The following is a 19,863-nucleotide window of genomic DNA, read 5'->3' as shown; positions in this document are numbered from 1 at the left end:
CTGGCTTCTGGGATAGCTGTGCAGCCTGCATTCCCCTTACACACATTTCCCCTTACTTTTTAGGAGGGAAAAAGTGAGTCTTATAGAGCAAAAAATACGGTAAATGTCTTATTTTTAAAAAATTCTGCAGAGCTGTCTTTTGTTAGTTGCTGTACTGTTTGAATTGGCATTTTAATGACTCAGTGATGTTGCCTTTGTTAATTTGGATTATTTTGTATTTATATCGTTGTAAGCTGTTTTCAGTGGGTTATGCCCCCAAAGGCAGCATATGAATTACTTCATAAGTAAATAGAGAAAATAAACCACCTTTGCTATGGTTCTTTGTGGTAATTGGCAGGGATGGGGCAGTTGCTTGCTGTGGTTAACATGTGCAGTTACTAAACGTGTGTATCTGATATTTCTAACACAAGGTTGCCATATAGGGTCAGCTTGGCTTGATTGTGACATTTGGTTAAACCTTGATGCCCTTGGTGGATAAGGTCTAGAATTTCTTGCCTTGTAGATTGTGGTTCAGAAAAACCAAAAATAAAATACATTTCCATTTTGTTATTAGGCCTTCCAATTCACTCACTTGTCCATGGTCAGGAAAATACTTTCTAGTCATCTCTGACACATTGCTAAGGTATTTGATCTGATATAGTATAAAAAGTTGTGAAGTTCTGGAGCGCCATGAATAGTTGTTTTGATCTAGTGAAACTGACTTATGGATGGTAATAGAGAAGCATGTACAGCACAAATGTAAGCCTTAACCTCCTTCTCTAAATTGTGTTTACTTACATTGTGTGGCAAAGTATCTGCTGTGAGGAGCTCTTTTCCAGGAACATACTGTGCTACTGGGTTGAATCATTCTTCTTAGAAGATGTTGGCATCATCATTGTACTTGGTTCAAATAATTTGTTTTCATCAAGGTCACCAAAGGTTTATAGTCTGTGATGAGTCATGTCCCTTTATCCTTTCCAGCTTCATTTTCACCTTGTGTGGAGTAAGGGATTGAGGATTCCACAGAGTGTTTGTACACAGCATGGTTTGTCATAAGGGCTTAAAACAATGTCCATAAGATCGGCTTTTAGGAGTGTAGATTAGTGTCGCCAAAACATTCAGTTTACTCCCATTGTTTTCAGCAGTTCATTCTAGCAGTTACTCCACAACTTAGTAGATTGTTTTTTGTTTCTGGGTTATGACCTTGTATCACATGCATGTTGAACACAAAAATCCCCTGCTGATAGCTTCTTTGTGTGGTATCCCAATAATAATAGTAGTAGTAGAAGTAGTAGTAGTATTTTTAAAATTGTACCCCCACCCATCTGACTGGATTGTCCCAGACATTCTGGGCAGCTTCCAACATATATAACATCATAAGAGATTGTAGGTGATCTCTTCCTTGTGCATGTCTGAAGGGTTCTGAAATCCTATGTACATATTCTGATGTCTGCTCCTGAATTTATTTTTAAATAAGTTGTTATACCAACAATAGGTAGGTTTGTTCTCCAGGGATAGTGCCTTTATCAAATATGATGCCTTAGAAATACTTGACACACTACTGCTATGATCACCAATACCAATGCAGTGGAGAGATTAGATTATCAGACTAGCACATGGGAGTAGGCGTAGGGTTAGGGGTACAGTCACAGGTACGCTTGCTCAGCCAGTGCTTGAAATTCCCCAGGTGCGTTTTGCTACTGGCGTGGGTCCAGTTGCAACCAAGTGAAGATTTCTGGGTGCCCAGTTAGCAACTGACTTCTGCATAGAGCTAGTTGACTCACGCACAGTCCTCCATCACCACATCAAGGAAAGTAAGGGCAGAGCTGAGTACAGATATATTTGACACTGCTGCAACCTTTCCACAGGCCACCCAAATGGAACTAACGAACCCCAGTTTAAAAACCTCTGCCTTAATCCATAGTTAATACCATTTCCATTTCCACTGTGCATGTTTCTCCTTCTTGTATACTGGGACAAGTGAATTGTTGAAAGAGCAGGCTACAGTCAAGCAATGTAGTTGAGACCATAGAATTGCAGTGTTGGAAAGGACCCTAAGGGTCATCTGGTCCAACTCCCTGGCGAATAGACATTCTGGTGTGGTGACTGTAATCTAGGTTTAAGATGCCATTTTGCGCCTAGCTTATAGATACATGAGTTTCTAACACTGCTTGCTATGGGCCTTGGAGGGCTAAGCTAGCCAGAGGGCCACGTCAAGGGCCTGCCAGACTTATGCTATCATGCCAAAAATGCCCTGTATCTCCCATACGCTCCCAGCCTCATACCCTGATTTAACAAGGTTAGAAAGTAATATAAAAACTAGGTATATTTGTGGCATAAAGCTATACATTGCATACAAAGCTGGTGCAATATCTATAAAGAACTCAAACATTTTAAAGCTTTCCTCCCAAAGGAAGGAAACCTTTGACTCAAACCCTTAATTTCTGCAGACAAAGTACAATAATAATGGAATGACAGATTTCATTAAGTCAACAGCAGATTTCTGCTTTTAATTTTCATCAGCCCCATACTTACCACATCACACTACAGCGCTCAGTGCTTCAGTCTCGCCATCGATTCCGCACTTCTTGGTTATAATTCAAGCTTTCCTTCCAACTATTCAGTCCCTTTCATATTCCTTCCTGTGCCCTCTCAGTCCCCAGTATTATGTAGTTCTGACATGTTGCCAAGCTTACTGAACTTCTCATTCTGCCTAATGCACACAGCAGTAGAAGGAAAATAGTTTGATGGTATATATGTCAAGACTCCTGGATAAGGGGCAAATCCAGATGCAATGGCGTAATGATAATGGAAGTGCAGAAAAAATCTGTTCATTATACTTATGCCATAAACAAGATGCTTAAGAAATGCCAAAGTTTTTTTGAAAAATAGTTTTTATTAAAGATTTTCATGAACTACAAAGAACTTTCAATTTCTTTCTCTTTTTTTGATCAGATTATAAAGTATTTTGGTACATTCAATGTAAAATGTAAAACAATATGTTTCTAAAGGTAGGGGAAGAGGGGTTTTCACGTTGGTGTCAATTCTGTATATTTGTTGGTTTATATTGGCGATGAAAGAAGATTTGGAGGGGGGCAGGGCATGTTTGTTTGCCTTTAATTGCCTTTGATTAACCGTAGTGAGATTTGTATGTGTTTGCGGAAGGGGGATATGGAATATTGGGTCAAGTTAACCATATTGATCAGTATGCTGGTGGAAGATCCCTGCTATTACTGTTGTCAGTTTGAGCCATACCGGGGTGAATGTGTCATCTTTCTTTTGTCCTCATGTCAGTTTTAGTTTGTTGGTTAACTTTTCTAACAAGGCCGTTTCCCATACAATTGGTACCAGTGGTCCATGCTTACTTCAGACAAGTCACTTCACTGTCTTAACTATGACATTTATGGCTGCTGAGAGTAGGTAGGTTATAAGGTCTTTATGGTGCAAGTGAGCATTATTGTCTTGGAAAATATTTAGTAGGGCCAATTCTGGGGTAGGTTCTAATAAGTGTTTAGTTGTGTTACATGCTTTTTGTAGGACTTCTGTCCAAAAGGGTTGGATTCAGGGACATTGCCACCACATGTGAAGGCATGTGCCTGTATAAGTACAGCCTCTCCAGCATTTTGGTAAGCTTCCTGGATGTGTTACAGTGGTACCTCCGGTTACGCCTCGCGCTGCTGCCATACGACTTCCGCTCGCATCCCGGGGCAAAGTTCACAACAAGGGGATTTACTTCTGGGTTAGCGGAGCTCGTAACCCGCCGCGTTCGCAAGGAGGATGATACGTAACACGAGGTTCCACTGTAATTTCAATTTCCTCAGTGTCAGATGCTATTGTTAATTTTCAAAACGAGTTTCCTTCTTTTGGCTGAGATTTGAAGGGAGATTTGGACCACATTGGGTAGGGTTTATTTTGTAACCTTTGTCATGTTCCCATTGTTTTTTAATAGTGTCAGGTGATAATATTGCTGGGTTGTGGAGCAGTATATCGTGGATATCATCCCCCTACTATGTCCATCTGCCAACAAAAGAAGGCTTTCAAAGGTGGTCAAGGGCCTAGTGGCCACTGCTTTTACTGCTAGGTTATTTAGAAAAGCATGTACCGTATTTTTCCGTCTATAAGACACCCCCATGTATAAGACGCCCCCCATTTTGGGGGACTCAGATTTAAGAAAATGGGATGTATCTGTGTATAAGACGCCCCCTAATTTTTGTCATTATTTTTAAGGGAAAAAACCTAGTCTTATACACGGAAAAATATGGTAGTTGATGGTGTTTTAACCAGGGTACTTGAATGTCTCCTAATTTATCCTGTATTTCCTATGTTGCTATGAGTATAGGCCTTTGGTTTGCCATGTTTCTATGTGGAAGGTTTGAGCTGCATGACAGAAGAACTGGTGATGAGCCAAGGGGATTAGTGGGGATGGGTTAGTGACAAAACACCTACTTTTTGTTTCCAGGCCTTAAGCATGGATAGTGTTGAGGGGAGTTTTTTCAGCTTGTGTTGGAGGAGTGGGTATGCAGTAGTGGGAGTGCAGTCCAATGTGTCCATTTCCAAGTGTATCTATTGCGTGGTCTCATCTTCCAAAATGTATGGGATTATGTGGCACACTTGATAAGCGCTATAATACAATTCTATGTTGGGAATTCCCCAACCCCCTTCTGAGGGGAGGAGGTGCAAATATTTTGGGCTTATTCTTGACTTTTTGTATGAGAAAATGAATAACTAGGGGTTTGGGGTTTTTTGCCATTTACGGAGTTGGATCCAGATTGGAAGGGTTTGGAATAAGTAGGTTAGTTTTGGGAGAATGATTGTTTTTATCTGGCTATTTTATCTGAGAGAGTAAAGTTAGATTTATTCCATCTTTTTAGGTCTTTGTCAATTTATTGCCAGAGAGGCTTGTAATTTTGGAGGTGTAATTTGTTAAGGTTTCTGGTTATTTGTACCCCTCAGTATCTAAACTTGGTATGGCGGAGCTTTATCTTTGTGATGTTGGTGAATTCTTTTTGGATATGAGAGGGAGTGTTGAAGCACATTGCCTCAGATTTAGCAAAGTTCACCTGAAGGCCTGACACCATTGCAAAGGTGTTGAGTTCTTCAGTCAGAGTGGTTGCTGTTTTAATTGGGCCTAGTGTCATGATCATCAAGTAATCAGCAAAGAGTCAGGATGAATAGAAAGGGAGACAGCGGGCATCCTTGTTTCATGCCTCTTTGGATTGCAATGGTGGTGGAATCCATATTGTTGATTATGCATTTAGCTGAGGCTTGGGAGTAAATTTGTCTGGGGGTTTGTAGTACAGAAGGACTGAAGTTCATGCTGGTAATACTGCTAGTAGGTATTTCCACTCGAAGCAATCAAAGGCTTTTAGTATATCTAGGGACATAATTGTCGGTGGGTTTTTAATTGTTTTGCTGTGGTTTATCAGGTTGAGTAACTTACTGATGGGATTTGTTATGTTGCAACAAGGGATGAAGCCAGCTCAGTCTGGGGCTATTAGTTTGTGCAGGAAGACTTAGCCAGGATTGATGTGAATATTTTGTACTCCTGATTTATCAGTGAGATCGGGCAATATAATTCTACTTTGAGGCTATCTTTGAATGCTTTTGGGATAGAGACTATTTTGGAGGAGGTCCAGGTTTTTGGGATGGGGGGTCCTTATAGGATGTCAATAAATAGGCGAGTCATGTAGGGCGCCAGACTTACCTTGATTTTTTAGAAATAGAATTCTGCTGTGAAGCCATCTGGGCCTGGGTTTCAGGTTTTTGAGGAGCATCTCTAATTCCTTTGAGGTGATAGGACTGTCCATGAATTCGATACTCCTGCTAAAAAGGTTTTGATTTCTTACTCATATGGGTTCTGAGAAGAGTACAGATTAGAGTTAAATTCCACAAATTCTGAAGTTATTCCTTTGAGGATAATGTTGTGTTTCATCTTTTTTTAGTAATGCAGTGTAGTCTTGTTTTAAGTGATTTTTCCCCTGCACCTGTTTGCTAATAGTCTAGAGTTTTCCCCTCCATACTTGTAAAATTGTTGTTTTGAGTATAGAATGTTGATCATGGTTTTATTATTTACTGGTGAGTCAATCTCCCTTCCTTTTTGTTCTATGAATTTATGCAGTTTTTTAAGCTCCTGCTTGTTTGTATCGTGTTGAAAGAGCTGTGGCAAGACGCTTGCTAATTTTTGAGGAGGTTTGTTTTTTGAGTGATGCTTTCTCTTTTATGCAAGCTCCTCTAGCGACCACTTTCATTGCGTCCCAGAGAAGGGGGCTTGTTAAGTTGTCTGCATCATTTTCCTTGAAATAGTTTTGAAGAGTTTTCATGAGACTTTCTCCAGTTACTTGGTTTGTGGTTAGGATAGGGCTAAAGGACCATGATGGAGTGGTTTGTGTTCCCTCTCCTAATTTAAGGGTAGTTTCCACAGGGCATGGTCTGTTACCTTGATGTTACCAATGTTTGTTGTTTCAACCAAGGAGATCAGGCTTTATGTGAGCAGAATGCTATCCAGTCTGAACGTTGTGCCATGGCGCCCGGACTGAAATGTGTGACTGGTGTCTCCTGGGTTTTTTCACCCCAGATGTCCTGTAGGCCTCCATTTTTTAGCATTTTTTTAATGATTTCCAGGTGGAAATCCTGCCACCCGCTCACATAAGTTGGAGCTTGTTAAGTAAATGGTAAGAATGAAACCTTGGTAAAGTCCTTGATTGTTGCTTGGCCTCCAGGATGCTCATTATCCTAGCACAAAAATTTCAGGAAGGGACTGGTATAGTGGATTACAGCTGTCCCATTCCTAGCTATGTGCATTTGAATCCTACTGAAGACTGAGCTTGTGTGTGCTGAGTGTAAGATTGAACCATTGTTTTTGAATAAGCTGATCACTCTTAGACACTCTATTCACTCCCAGAGCTGACGAGTAAGCAAACTAGTCTTAGCATTCTTCTGTGGATAAAAAGCATTGCACCTCTTTAATTTGTGCAGCAGAGTAGAAAGCTAGTTCGTAAAAGAACTAACAAATTTAAGAAAGGCTTATTTCACTTACCTCTTGTTCCTGCTCCAAGGAGCTTGGGGCCATGTATGTGATTCTCCACTAACCAAGTTCATCCTCTCAGCACCCATGTGATGTAGGTTAGGTTATGAAGTGGTTCGCCGACTGAACAGGAATTTGAACCCAGATCTGTCTGGTCCTAGCCTGAGCCACAATTTGGCTATTCCTGCACTGTTCACTATTTCATAATTCTTCTATCATATTATTTTCACATGCATATCCCAAATGCTATTTTCAGTTTCTCAGAAGGAAAGCCAGATGCATTCTGCTCCAGTGGTTTTCCTGAACCAGTACGCTGCCACCATTTAATATCATTTACACTCTTTGCTGTCTTAACTTACCAATATTCTATGGAACAAAGCCAATCAGGTCTAGGTACTATATTTAACAAAGATATTAAAAATTTTATTTAATACAGGATTACATATTGCACAGGTTTGTGTGGGTACTTTAATATAGTACTGTCTCTTTAAATGGGTTTGTTTGTTTATCTATCTATCTATCTAAATTTCTATCCTGCCCTTCCTCCCAAAGGAGCCCAGGTAAACACATTGATAACTTCTTGCTGTCATTTTAAATGCCAACAGCTTATTTTGCACTACTGTTACTAAACTAAGAGAGCTTAGAGGAACCAGTCATTATGAAAGCTCCTCTGCTAGACTGCTCTTGTATTTACTGCACCCCATTTAAGCCCCACCAACACATTTGAGAGCTCTATTTCAAACCCTACCTGACCTATTGAATCGAAGGTCTGTTTTTGCTGTCCTGTCCTGGACTCTTTTCTCTGCCTCTCCTGCCAGACACCAGAGCCTAGTATTCCATACTGCCTCTCACTTCTGCTCTTCATAGACAGGTTATATTCTCATCATCCATGCCAAGTGATTCAGCTACCCTAGTAAGTCTTAGGCTACCTAGTCACTCTGCCTTCCTTTCAGGTCTTCTTCCTTCTTCCTCAGTTCTTCTCCTTGGTTGTTGTCATCTTCTTCTGAATTCACCACAGAGGCCAACCATCAACCAAAACAATCCGACCCTGACTGACTAGCACCCAGCCATATATTCATTTTTTCTGCCTCCCAACTCCCGGTCTAGCCCCAGCCAGTCACAATAAGAATTATGAACCGCAACCACCAAGATACTATGCATACTTTCTATCCTTCTTTTGCATACTGAGAGTTCTGTTTCCAACCCCTACTCAGCTGTCACTTAAGGCCCCTCAGTGACAGATAAACCAAAGTTCACCTTACCAGACTTCCCCCATCAAACACATTGCAACATACATCACAATGTGACTGACACAATATCCATTAAAAGCAGTTCAAACAAATTGGTTTTCTTTACAAGGTCTAAAAGGGGTAGGGGGATTGTGGTGTTACCTCCAGTCCTGCTACTGCTGTATACTAGCCCTCCCTTAAGAAGAAAGGTGCAGCTTCAACAAAAATCTGGAAGTTTGTGCTGCCACAACTATAATGTCATCCTGTGTAGGCAGCTTTTCTCCAGCCAGTATCTCCTTTTGTATAAAGACCAGTTCTGTATACATCAAAACTTTCATCTATCCTATTCATGAAAAATTTGGTTTGATGCAGATATCAACTAGTGGGCCAGCTACGCATTTCATGTTGAGCATCCTCCCTGTGCAGCAAGAAAACTGCTAGCACATTTGCAAAGTTAAGTAGGGTCCAGTATGCTTTCACATTGGATGAGGAGCCACGTCTTGCAGTTCCTACATTGCAGGGGGTTGGACTAGATGACCCTCTGTGCCCCTTCCAACTCTGCAATTCTGTGATTTTGCTAGTTCAGTAAAATGTATTTTTCCAAACTTCCATTTTTGCCTACCAAGTTACTACATGTGAAAGTCTTTTTCCTGACATAACTACCACTTTCTGTCATCACTAGTTTTCCATTAAATTACAAATATGCACCAAGTATGTTTGGATCTTCTTATTCCATTACCCCCATTTCTAGATTTTAGTTCGGTGGTCTAGCATTAAATTTTAAGAATGCCAGTGTAAAAATGTGTAGGCTTGCCTTTTAAAACAAGCTGTTAAAAATCTTCCAAGTATTGTGGCGTCAGTGTAGCTTGAAAGCATAGTTTTGCTTATGGTATTCCTTTTAAATATTAGTCTATATTGTAGTTTTTAAAGCCTTTATTGATTTCCATGTGTGCAGTCGACCCTGTGCTATCGTTTTAAGTTGCTCAGCTGACAACCATGCTCATAACACCTTAGCAACAACTGTGTGAATAAGATCACTCCATGTGTGTGATAACTCGACGTAGATATAGATATATAGATATGTATGAGAATGAATGAGAAAACTGGGTTTGAATTGAAACACTTCAAAGATTAACTCCCCTAGAGTTTTGGTGTAGGATAGTACTGTTTATAACACAGTCAAGAGTTGGCTTTTAGAGTCTGATGAATGAAAGTCCACAGTGTAAGACTGCAGCTTTTTGTGTGCAAGAAAGAGGCATCTGTGTTATAACAAGAGGAGGAGACCCAATGTAGACAAAGCCAGAGTTCCTTCATAAAAAAGGAATGAATTATTTTCTAGCTGGAGTAAATATTTATACAAACAAACTTTTCTTTTCAGCTGCTCATCAGGATTGCTATCGCACTACCAACTTGGCTAGAAAATTGGTTTTCGTTGCCCAACACGGCTGCACGTGGTGATAGGGAGGCGGATGAGGAGTTCAGACAAAACTGGCTTGTCTCAAAGTAGAGCGAGAGGATTTGGCTGTTTGAAATAAAATGTAAAGTGATGGGGGGGTGGGTAATGTCCAAATCAAGCAGGAAGCAGGAGCCTAGATAGTATGAAAAGTGTGTAATGAAACTCAAGCGTATAAAGAATCTAGAATGCAAAAGCTAATTTTAATTAATGCTGAAGGGGTTTCTAATGCATTCATATACATGTTGATTTAAAATTTTTGTACCAGTATTTTGGTGCTTGAGGCGTGGTGGTTTTTTGTGGCATGGTCCTCTCTTGGTGGCATTCTTATTATTTGTTATGTTTTCATGTGATGGTGTTGTAATTTGGCCTTGCAGTTTTCCAACTTGTCCAACATGAGCAAGGGTGTTATTGTGTGCTGGTGAACAGTGAGCTAAATATTTGGTGGCAAATTCTCATATTTATATGCAAGCTTGGTTCCTCATATTTCCTTCAGTCTGTGAGGGTAACCAGGGGAACCTGTCTGTCTGTCTGTCTGTATACTTACTTCTAACACATCCTTGGAAATGGACACAATTTTTTATGTATGTCAACACAACAAACAATGATAAAGTCTCCCCTATTGCAGTATGCTGATCTTTAGACTCCTTAACTATTTGGTCATGCTATAATACAAATAACACCTTCAACCATGTCAGACACCTAAACCAGATCAACTCAAAAGGCTGATGAAAATTAATAAACAGAATCTCCACTAATGATTTACCCAAACATTTCTATAACATTGTACCTACTTAGAAACGTTTATATGTGTTGTGCACATGTGTGTATCTTTTCTAAAAAGAACAAAAAAAAGAAGAAAGAACAGAACTTTCATTATAAACAGCACAGTAGTTTATCTTGGCATTACTCCCCCCCCCCCACACACACACACCAAAAAAAATTACAACAGCCTCTATAATTTCCTTTATAATCCTGAATTTTTTGAAGAATCAAGACATGTCTTGAAGAAGCAAGACATCATTTGACACCCCACAATAATAATATAACAGTATTCAGCTGTCTCAAACATAGTATTAATAGTAAGAGAGGAAAATTACACTTCACTGTATTACACTCTCATACAAGAATACTGCTTTAACTTAAGGGAGAGGGAACAATGTTATATCACGTCTGCTAGCAAATAGCTATGGTATTTTTCTTCCAATGTCCAAATAGAGGTTTTAGCTCAAAAGTGTTATTACCATATTTCATATATTAATAGCATCATGCAATCATGGAAGTTTGAATATTCTTTCCACAGCTAAACATTTATATTATTGTAAATATATCTATTTATTTAACTGCATTTTTATACCAATTGTAAATAAAACATTTAACCTGCTTACAAATGTAGCCACCAAGAATTTATCATACATTGCCCCATACTAAATTGTTGGTCACACACAGACATGCCCAAGCCACATCAAATACCTTAAATCATTTCTGCCACCTCCACCCTTTGTTCTATATCAAAAAGGAAGCAAAAAGCATCATGTTACTTTATCCTGGGTTCTTTACAATGCTTCCCATTAGCCCCCAAATAATTTATTTTTATTCAGCAAAATCTATATACCACTTGATTGTAGTGAAACCTCTAAGCAATTTACAAGAAATATTAAAATTATCAATAAGAACAGTTAAAAACAATTAAAATAAGTAAAATTAACAGTTAAACAGGCTAGCAAGCCTGTTTGCAGTTAAACAGGCTAGTAGCCTAATGCTTATGGGGCAAAAAGCTGTATTTCCAAAAATTAGTTTCCTTTTTAAAGGGGTCTTTTGAATCTTAAAATAAGAGGGCTAAAGTATAAGTAGCTTTTGTGATGCTAAAATCTGAGGTGTGTTTTAAAGTCCTTCCAAGTACTTTGGCATTGTACCTAACGAAATATTCTTACAATTCTTGCTGAATTTAGTCTGAGTATGATTAACAAAGATGTTGTTGGTTGGTTGGACTTGAAAGGTTACATTCCAGGCATACACAAGTAAATTCTTATTCAGATGTCAGTGAAAATGTTTAAATAATATCATTCACTTGTTAATAACTTTATGATGCAGTCCTAAACATATTAACTACCATGCAAGATCCATTCAAATTAGTGGGATTACAGTACACCTCACTGAGTGAACATGTTTATAAAATAAAGATTGTAAAGTACTTTTTGCATCACATGACTTTTAGTAAGTAGTAGATACAGTAACTGAACACACAAGGTGCATTTGAAATATTTCAAGGGTTGCTTATTTCGATTCAACTTTATGTTTAATGAGCATTTTCAGTTTTAATCGCACTATGATAGTTGTTGTTGTTGTTAATATAATTCAACAATTTCACTATAAGGACCAAAATTATATAATAAAGAGTAATTGAAAGACTGTGATATAGGAGCAAAGGAGTTAGAGCAGAGAACTGTAAATTTAGCATTACACTAACCAGACTAGTTCCTGTTTTGTTTGTATTTTATTTTGTTTTCTCTTCTTGTCTAAATCCCCCCCCCCCATTCATAGCTATGGAGAACTGACTGACATGCTGTAAATGCTAGTTTTCACAATAGGTTTGTTGTATGCATTCATTTTGTTGCTAGTCCTTGAACTATACTTGGAGTTCAAATAGAGAACACAAGATGGAGAAACTTTCGGACGGTTCGGGGGAAAGCCATACCCAATAGTTTTGTAAAAAGCAAACATAATTTGGAGTTTCTTACAGGCTCTTTTCACATACAGCTACCATAGAAACTAATTTTAATGTGCTCCTTTTTCACAGGTGCTAGACGGATTGTTAGCACAGTATGGAACAGTGGAGAACTGTGAGCAAGGTAACACTAAAGTCAGACAATTAAAGAAAAAAATTAGGGACGTAAGCATAAAATTATGCGCCCCCCCCATAATAACCCTTTTCCTTTTCTTTCTTTTTCTAGTGAACACGGAGACAGAGACTGCAGTAGTTAATGTAACATATGGCAATAAGGATCAGGCCAGACAGTAAGTGTCTATTTACTTGGATTTTATATCTGAGACTTACATCAGACTAAACGTGGCTAGGATTATACTATAAGATTCAATTCTATGGACTAAAATTCAAAATTGTGGGCTAATGCAATTGCCGTAACTTCTTGTCTGATTGAATGGCAGTTCCATTGAAGCTGATAGAAATCTTAATTGGCGTTTGTGGAAAATGCCATAAAAGTTTGTGCAGCATATATGTAAAAATACAATTTATATCTCTAGTTTGACACAAGTCTTCTAGTCCAGTATTTTTCTTACCTTTTGGAGGATTAAGCCTGTTCCTAATTTCTAGTTAATATATCCGAGGATTTCAGAATTGGATGTAATGTAAGCTTGTTACATCGTCTGAGCATTCATAGTATTCTGTTTCATTCTGAGGGGTCAGGGAGAGGGTATTAACATTTATCAGTGGCTTTACAGCATGTCTGATGAAATATACATTATGATATAAAACTTCTGCCATCACCCAAAATGGTCTGCCTTTAACCTTGGCTCTTAAACGCTAGTTCAAGCAAAATTTTAAAGTATTCTGCAAAATGATCAGGGTTCAAAATTTGCTAGGTCTCCTGCAGAATCGAATTCCATAGTAGTAGGCAGCCACTGGGAACAATATTTACATGCCCTTGCTTTTTAAATAGCTTCTCTGTAAGTAAAGTCAAGAGAGTGCTTTTAAAGGTCACAGTGGCACATAAGTGAGGAAGAAGTCTCTGAGATATGCAGGATCAAAGGTTTTATAAGGATAAAACATCAGTTTTATTTATGTCCAGATGCTTGAGCTCTAGTGTAATGTGTTTTGGTTTGTAGTGCATTGTCTAGCCTCTGCAGCAACAGTACAGTTGTCAAGACTCATGAGCAAGTCACAACAAAAGGGAGAGTTGATAAAAAGATACACCGGTCACAGTTGAATATAATTTTCTAGCCCAACATTGAATGCTAGAACATCTCACACCTTCAAAGCTGCATAGCCAGAGATGACTGGACAGCATCAATGTTCAGAGTATTATTGCTCCCATTCTCACTAGCTATGAACATTTGATTTGATGAGCTTAGTTGTAGCCTTGCCTAGATCCAATGAATGGTCAGATCCAGAGTTCTGTGAACAAGGGTAAATTTGAAACTCAGTAATCACTGGCTTAGTTTGATTCAGTGACCTGGTAGCAGTCAGGGAAATGCCTCTGACAAAGACCCTAGGAACTGCTGCTTCTCAGTGATGATAGCACTAGAGTGGACCCACCTTTTTATTTGTGACAAGGCAAGTTGGGTCTTTTGCCCTGTATTTGTATCCAAGGCAGCTGTCTACCAGTTCCATCTGGTTCCTACCTGCCTGCGCACTGTCTCACCAGAATGGTGCATGCTCTGGTTATCTCCTGCTTGGATTACTGCAATGCACTCTACATGGGGCTTCCTTTGAAGGTGACTCAGAAACTGCAACTAATCCTGAATGTGGCAGCTAGACTGGTGACTGGGACTGGCTGACAGGACCATATAACAACCCCCCTCAGCAGCAGATTTCAAAATTCCTGCTCTATATTCCACCAATCTGCTATGTTAAATTGGATGCAGAAAATGCATGTATAAGTGCACCTTCTCATATGGACACTTTGGATAGAATTCTGCTTCCTGTGAGCATAATTATTCTCTCTTTCCCCACCCCTCACTTTCACATGAACCTCATAAAAACAAAAAGCAGTTAAAAGATACAGTAATAGTCTGTCTCTTTCAAAACTTGCACTGTCTTGAATATCTTGTTTACTGTGCTGTTCCTTTGAAATAAGCTGCTCTTGACAGTTGTTCCATCCTCCCACCTGTTGTGTAACATCCTCTAGGAAAATGTATAGCTGCATTGCTGTGGAATGCAAGCTTTAAACTGAAGCAGGAGTTATAAAATACTTAAACTACACTCTCACTGTCCTGTTAAACCACTACAAAAGAATTAAAATGAGATCCATTGGAAAACTGAGAAGGAATTCAAGAACTGTTAGTTTCATGTAAGAATGTTGCAAAGGCGATGCTGAGACCAGTTGTGTGTGTGGAGAAAATCACCCCATCTCCCATGAGATCTGTTCTGGATCATATACCATGAAGGGACTTGTTGAATGCTACAAATTGGTCAGTGCTAACCAACTGACAGCTTAATGTGCCTTTATGCAATATTGCAATTAGCTATTTATGTGATTGCTTGTGGGGAAGTAGCACTTGCCTCTAGGCAACCAGGTGCAGCCCCACAGCAGGTGTGTGTGAGCAGCAAAAGAGGCAGAGAGTGAGTTTGCCAAGTCTGGTTGGCTCCTTGCCCTGCCTGGAGAAAGCGAGTAAGGGTGCTATTCGCTGCTGTGTCTAAAAACTCTAATCTGTAACTGACTGCTTTTTATTATATACAAGACACCACTTCATTCCCCATTGACTTATTTAAAAGTGAGTACATCCTGATACATTAAAAGGGCAAATTATTGAGGCATGTGTTTCGGCTGATATCCGCGTGTGTGTGCAAGCAACATTTTTGCATTCCCTCAGGCAAAAGTGATAATAGAATCATCGAATCGCAGAGTTGGAAGGGACCCTGATGGTCATCTAGCCCAACCTTCTGCAGTGCAGGAATCTCAACTAGATCATACATGACAGCTGGTCAACCTCTGTTTGAAAACCTCCAGTAAAGGAGAGCCCACCACCTTGGACATAATCTCCAGCACAAAATCCAGTATTTGAATCCCATTGATTTCAGTGGAAGTCAAACATGCATTCAGTTTTCCAGTTTTAATAAATGGGTCTTTAAAAGAACTTAACTGTGGCGTTGCAGAAGAACCAGCCAGATTGAAAGAAACCAACTTTCTGAGGGATTTGAAACTCAGATCTATATAGGACAGGGGTCGGCAACCTAAGGCCTATGGACCACAAGCGGCCCGGGGGGGGTTAACTGGCCCACAAGCAGCCCTTGAACCGAGCTGCCCGCTCGGCGACTCCCCGCACACTGCACTAAACCAGCACGGCGCAGTCACTTGCTTCCGCGGCGACGGAAATCTCATCTGCGCAGACGCAGACACCTGAAATCACATCTGCACAGATGCCGAAAATTGCAGGCGTGGGTGATCTGGCCCACAGAGGGATCTCTGCTGGAGTGAACCGGCCCAAGCAAGGTAAACCTTGCTGACCCCTGATATAGATAAGCAGCACTTTCTCTTCTATCAGTTTGCTGGAATTCTGTAAACATGTATTTCAACCCACTTAGCACTAGCAAGTCATTTATGGGGGCACTGGTCTCAAAAGGCATAAAATATGAGTTCTGGCCATGAGGAGATAAAAACAAACCATTCTACATTCCAAAGTATGTTAATAATAAAACATAAGTAGTGATATATTCGTTGGAACATACGATGCTGCCTTATCCCAGGTCTGATTGTTCAGCAGCATAGCTCCATTTGGGATGTTCTGCAAAGCATGTGCTCTGCCACTGAACAATCATCCTTCCTATATGTTGGGAAAGCATTCTAGAGTTTCTCCTGTATGACCATGGGAATACATGGAAGAGTGGTAGGCAGTCAACAATCCCTTCTTGCAAGGTTCTTCATGCTTACAGAATTGATTTTAAAGCACTGAAGCTTAGTCCAACATTGCCCACTTCAGGCCGTGACAAAAATCCCACTATTGAACAAGGCTTTTAAATTATTTGCTAAGGTGCTTGAAGTCTGCCCCAGCCCTCTTCTTTTTGTACTCTGTGTATGGTGAATAGTGACAGAAGACAACGTGACCAGGTGGCAGTTGTAAGACATCTTTTTGAAAGTCTAAATATAATGGTGCTTACTTCTGAATGAATAGGATTGCACTGTCGAAAATGTCACCTTGTTTGCTGACCTTTAGGGATAGGGAAAATAAGACGAGCAAACAATTCCCCTTCCCCTGAAAACATAAGAATTTTGAGAACAGTTAAACAGTTAAATCTTTCATCATAGCACTTATATTTGTTCATGTTAAAATTCTATTATAATGCATGCTACTCGGGAGCAGCTCAGTTGCTATGGAAACTTTTAACTTTCCTTAATTTCCTGAAATTAATACTGTTGGTCATTTGTGTTTTTAGAGATGCTTGTTGCTATTTGCTTTCAAGTATTCCGTATAGTAGTACTTTAAAGTAACTCAGTACAGCTAACCAGAAAGGATTTGGCCATGCCTTTTCCTACATTGAGATTGGATCTTTTTCTACACCAAGGTAATGTGTATCCAATGCTCATTTTAGAGCCCCAGCCTTACTCAGTTTCCCATCCCTATGAGTGTGCCAAACGCTGTATAAAACTGAGCTGTCAGTTGTTCACTCACATACAAAAGATTGTGTGGTGTGATAAAAGTCAGAGTTCAGTTTCTAACTGAAACCTCTTTTTCATCTCTATACCTCACTTCTTCTGAAGACCAGATCACACTCATGTGTTTCAAAGAGGATTTTACTCATTTGCTGAGGTGGTTAAGTACTACTTCAGAATTTTACCATAGTTACTTACAATATGATGGTAAAGGAGTTGTTTTCAGGTATGTTTACTTCTAACACCTCGAAAACTGATCTAACACAGATCGAAAACTGTAGGAACCACAGAGAAAGAACTGTATTTAAGCAGGAGGGAGGGCGGCTTCCATTAGCATGCCTGAATTCATTCCCGAAGGAATTGTTCTCCAGTACTTAAAGGCATGTGTGCTTTATGGGCTTGTGAAAGTTAGCAGAACCAATATAAACCATAGTGCAAATTATGAAATTTGGTAATTAGGCCGTGCCACTTGACCCCAGGTGTCCTGATATTTGAGGTCCTTGTTTCACAGTATGGGAAATCATAGGATTGTTAAATAAATAATGATAAGAACAAATACTATTTCATGGTTCAAATGCTTGTTTCTTGTTTCAAGGGCATTATTATGTTTTACATGATGGTGAATAAAATACTAGAGCTCTCCCTACAAGCTTACTTGTGAGCGAAAATGTTACTTGTGAGCGAAAATGCCTAGCATAATGATTTCTTGTTCTGCCAGTTCCCACTTACAAAATCTTCCCTTCCTTGCAAACCTGTACAGAGCAATAGAAAAACTGAACGGATTCCAACTTGAAAACTACTCACTGAAAGTTGCATATATTCCTGATGAAATGGCAGCGCAGCCACCTCCTCAACAGCATCCACAGGGGAGACGTGGATTTGGGCAGAGGGGTCCTCCCAGGCAAGGTTCGCCTGGCGCAGGTACAAGGCAAAAACCACAGTCTGATGTTCCACTACGGATGCTGGTTCCTACCCAGTTTGTAGGAGCCATTATTGGAAAAGAAGGAGCCACCATAAGGAACATCACAAAGCAGACACAGTCAAAGTAAGTTGTCCCATTACATCTTTCTAGGGTGTTTTTATTTCATGGTTGCTGAGGTTTTGATAATAAAATAGTTCAATACAGTGGTACCTCTGGATGCGAAGGGGATCCGTTCCGGAGCCCCATTCGTATCCTGAGTAGAACGTAACACGCGTCTGCGTGGGTCGTGTTTCGCCACTTCTGCGCATGCGTGTGATGTCATTTTGAGTGTCTGTGTGAGCGGCAAAACCCAGAAGTAACGTGTTCCGTTGCCGCGGAGCGTAACCTGAAAACGCTCAACCTGAAGCATATTTAGCCCAAGGTATGACTAGTTTAACAATTGGGGTGTGGTAATATATAGGAAGAGAAGAACTCTTTTCTGTTGGATCAGCAGGTCATGTGAGCAAGGATTCTGGTCCTGACCAGGCATGCCTCAGTACTATTGCTGTGAACTTTTGCTTTACGGTATATTACCAAATTTGAGAAAATAGATCGGTATTGGGAATATTTCATACTGATGCTATGAGTGCTGAGGCCTCGGGTAATGAAAGTGAAACAGAACTGTCAAAAGAAGTACAGTACCGGTATGTGAAATAAGATTGATGTTATATGGCAGCAGGGATGGGCAACATGAAGCCTGCCTTGTACTCTTCCCCTTTACGTCCAAGTTGTTAGCATTGCTAATTTTGGTGGTCAGGACCAGTGTGTGAAAGCCAAGTACTACTTGCTTTGGCCATTTTCCATGGAGAGAGATCACTACATTATTATCCGCTCAGTATTTTTATGTCTTCACCTGGCCGTTATGTTACAAACATGACCAAGCCAAACGTTGCATTACATTCAGATATCTTTTTAAACCAGGTTGTTTTTAAAATCATTTAATATAACTGCTTGGTTTTTTGCAAAATATTTTATTTTGCTCCACCCTCAGTTGCTAGTCTCACTTTCTCATCCTGGTTTCAGTTTTCTGTTTAGTGACTACCTACTGTTAGTGATAATTGTTGTATGTTGAGCCATACTTAAAATGTGAATTGAAGAAGGGAGGGAGGAATTTTCAAGGACAAGGCAGGAGAAGAGGGGAGGAGCATGCCAAGCCTGTAGGGTAAGGTCCAGTGTCTGATCTGGGCCAGTGTGGATCTGTAATGGATTCTCATTAAAACTTAGTCAAGGGGTTCTGTCCAAAGAAATCAAGACTTTGTATTTCAACTCAGTGCAGACTTTAATTTATACAGCCATGTTAGTGCTCTAGGGTTATTTCAGAACTTCTAAGTAAGACATTCAACTGAATTGGAGGATTTGTAGTAGAGCAGTGGTACAAGTAGTGAAATGAATGACAAGCAACTGACCAAAGTTTGACATGTCTTGTCACTTGCAACAGAGAAAGAGCTTGAGGGTAGTGGTTTATAGGAGGGCATAACAAGATGTGGACAGTCCCTAGATATAATATATTAGTGGAACTGACCCTGCCCATGAAGTTAACAGTTTCAGCAATGTGTTGCTTTATCCAGTTTTATTGTAGTGAGTGAGTATCATTTTTATAGAATTTTGCTGGATACTCAAACTTTAAATAGAATGACTTTCTTCAGAGTTGCTTGTTCTGATGCTGTAAGAAATGTGTACAGAAATTGTTTTTTGCATGCATGCACAGCTGATGATGGATGACCACTCTTTTTTGTATTACAATATTCATCTGGGCTCCACTGAACAGGATAGATGCTTTTTTTGGTATGAATGAGGATGCATATCCACATCTGGAACCTTTAGCTGTTGCATGCAACCTGAACTGTATCAAGGCCTACAAGTTCATAGGCAATTTTATCTACCAA

At 39.7% G+C, this 19,863-nt stretch overlaps 1 protein-coding gene across 4 annotated transcripts in view; it reads left to right on the top strand.

Moving 5' to 3' along the window:
• Positions 1–19,863, top strand: part of IGF2BP3 (insulin like growth factor 2 mRNA binding protein 3) — a 69,537-nt gene that overhangs the window by 32,853 nt on the left and 16,821 nt on the right. For all 4 annotated transcript variants that reach the window (XM_028750493.2, XM_077937009.1, XM_028750495.2 and 1 more), the window contains exons 4-6: positions 12,486–12,537; positions 12,640–12,703; positions 17,777–18,061. In XM_028750493.2, coding sequence (XP_028606326.2) covers positions 12,486–12,537; positions 12,640–12,703; positions 17,777–18,061 — 401 coding nt within the window. The remainder of the gene's footprint in view (positions 1–12,485; positions 12,538–12,639; positions 12,704–17,776; positions 18,062–19,863) is intronic.

This window comes from Podarcis muralis, chromosome 12 (assembly GCF_964188315.1).
Source record: "Podarcis muralis chromosome 12, rPodMur119.hap1.1, whole genome shotgun sequence".
In the NCBI taxonomy this organism is placed as follows: domain Eukaryota; kingdom Metazoa; phylum Chordata; class Lepidosauria; order Squamata; family Lacertidae; genus Podarcis; species Podarcis muralis.
The sequence above is the reverse complement of the archived record's forward strand: the minus strand, read 5'-3'. Positions and strand labels throughout refer to the sequence as shown.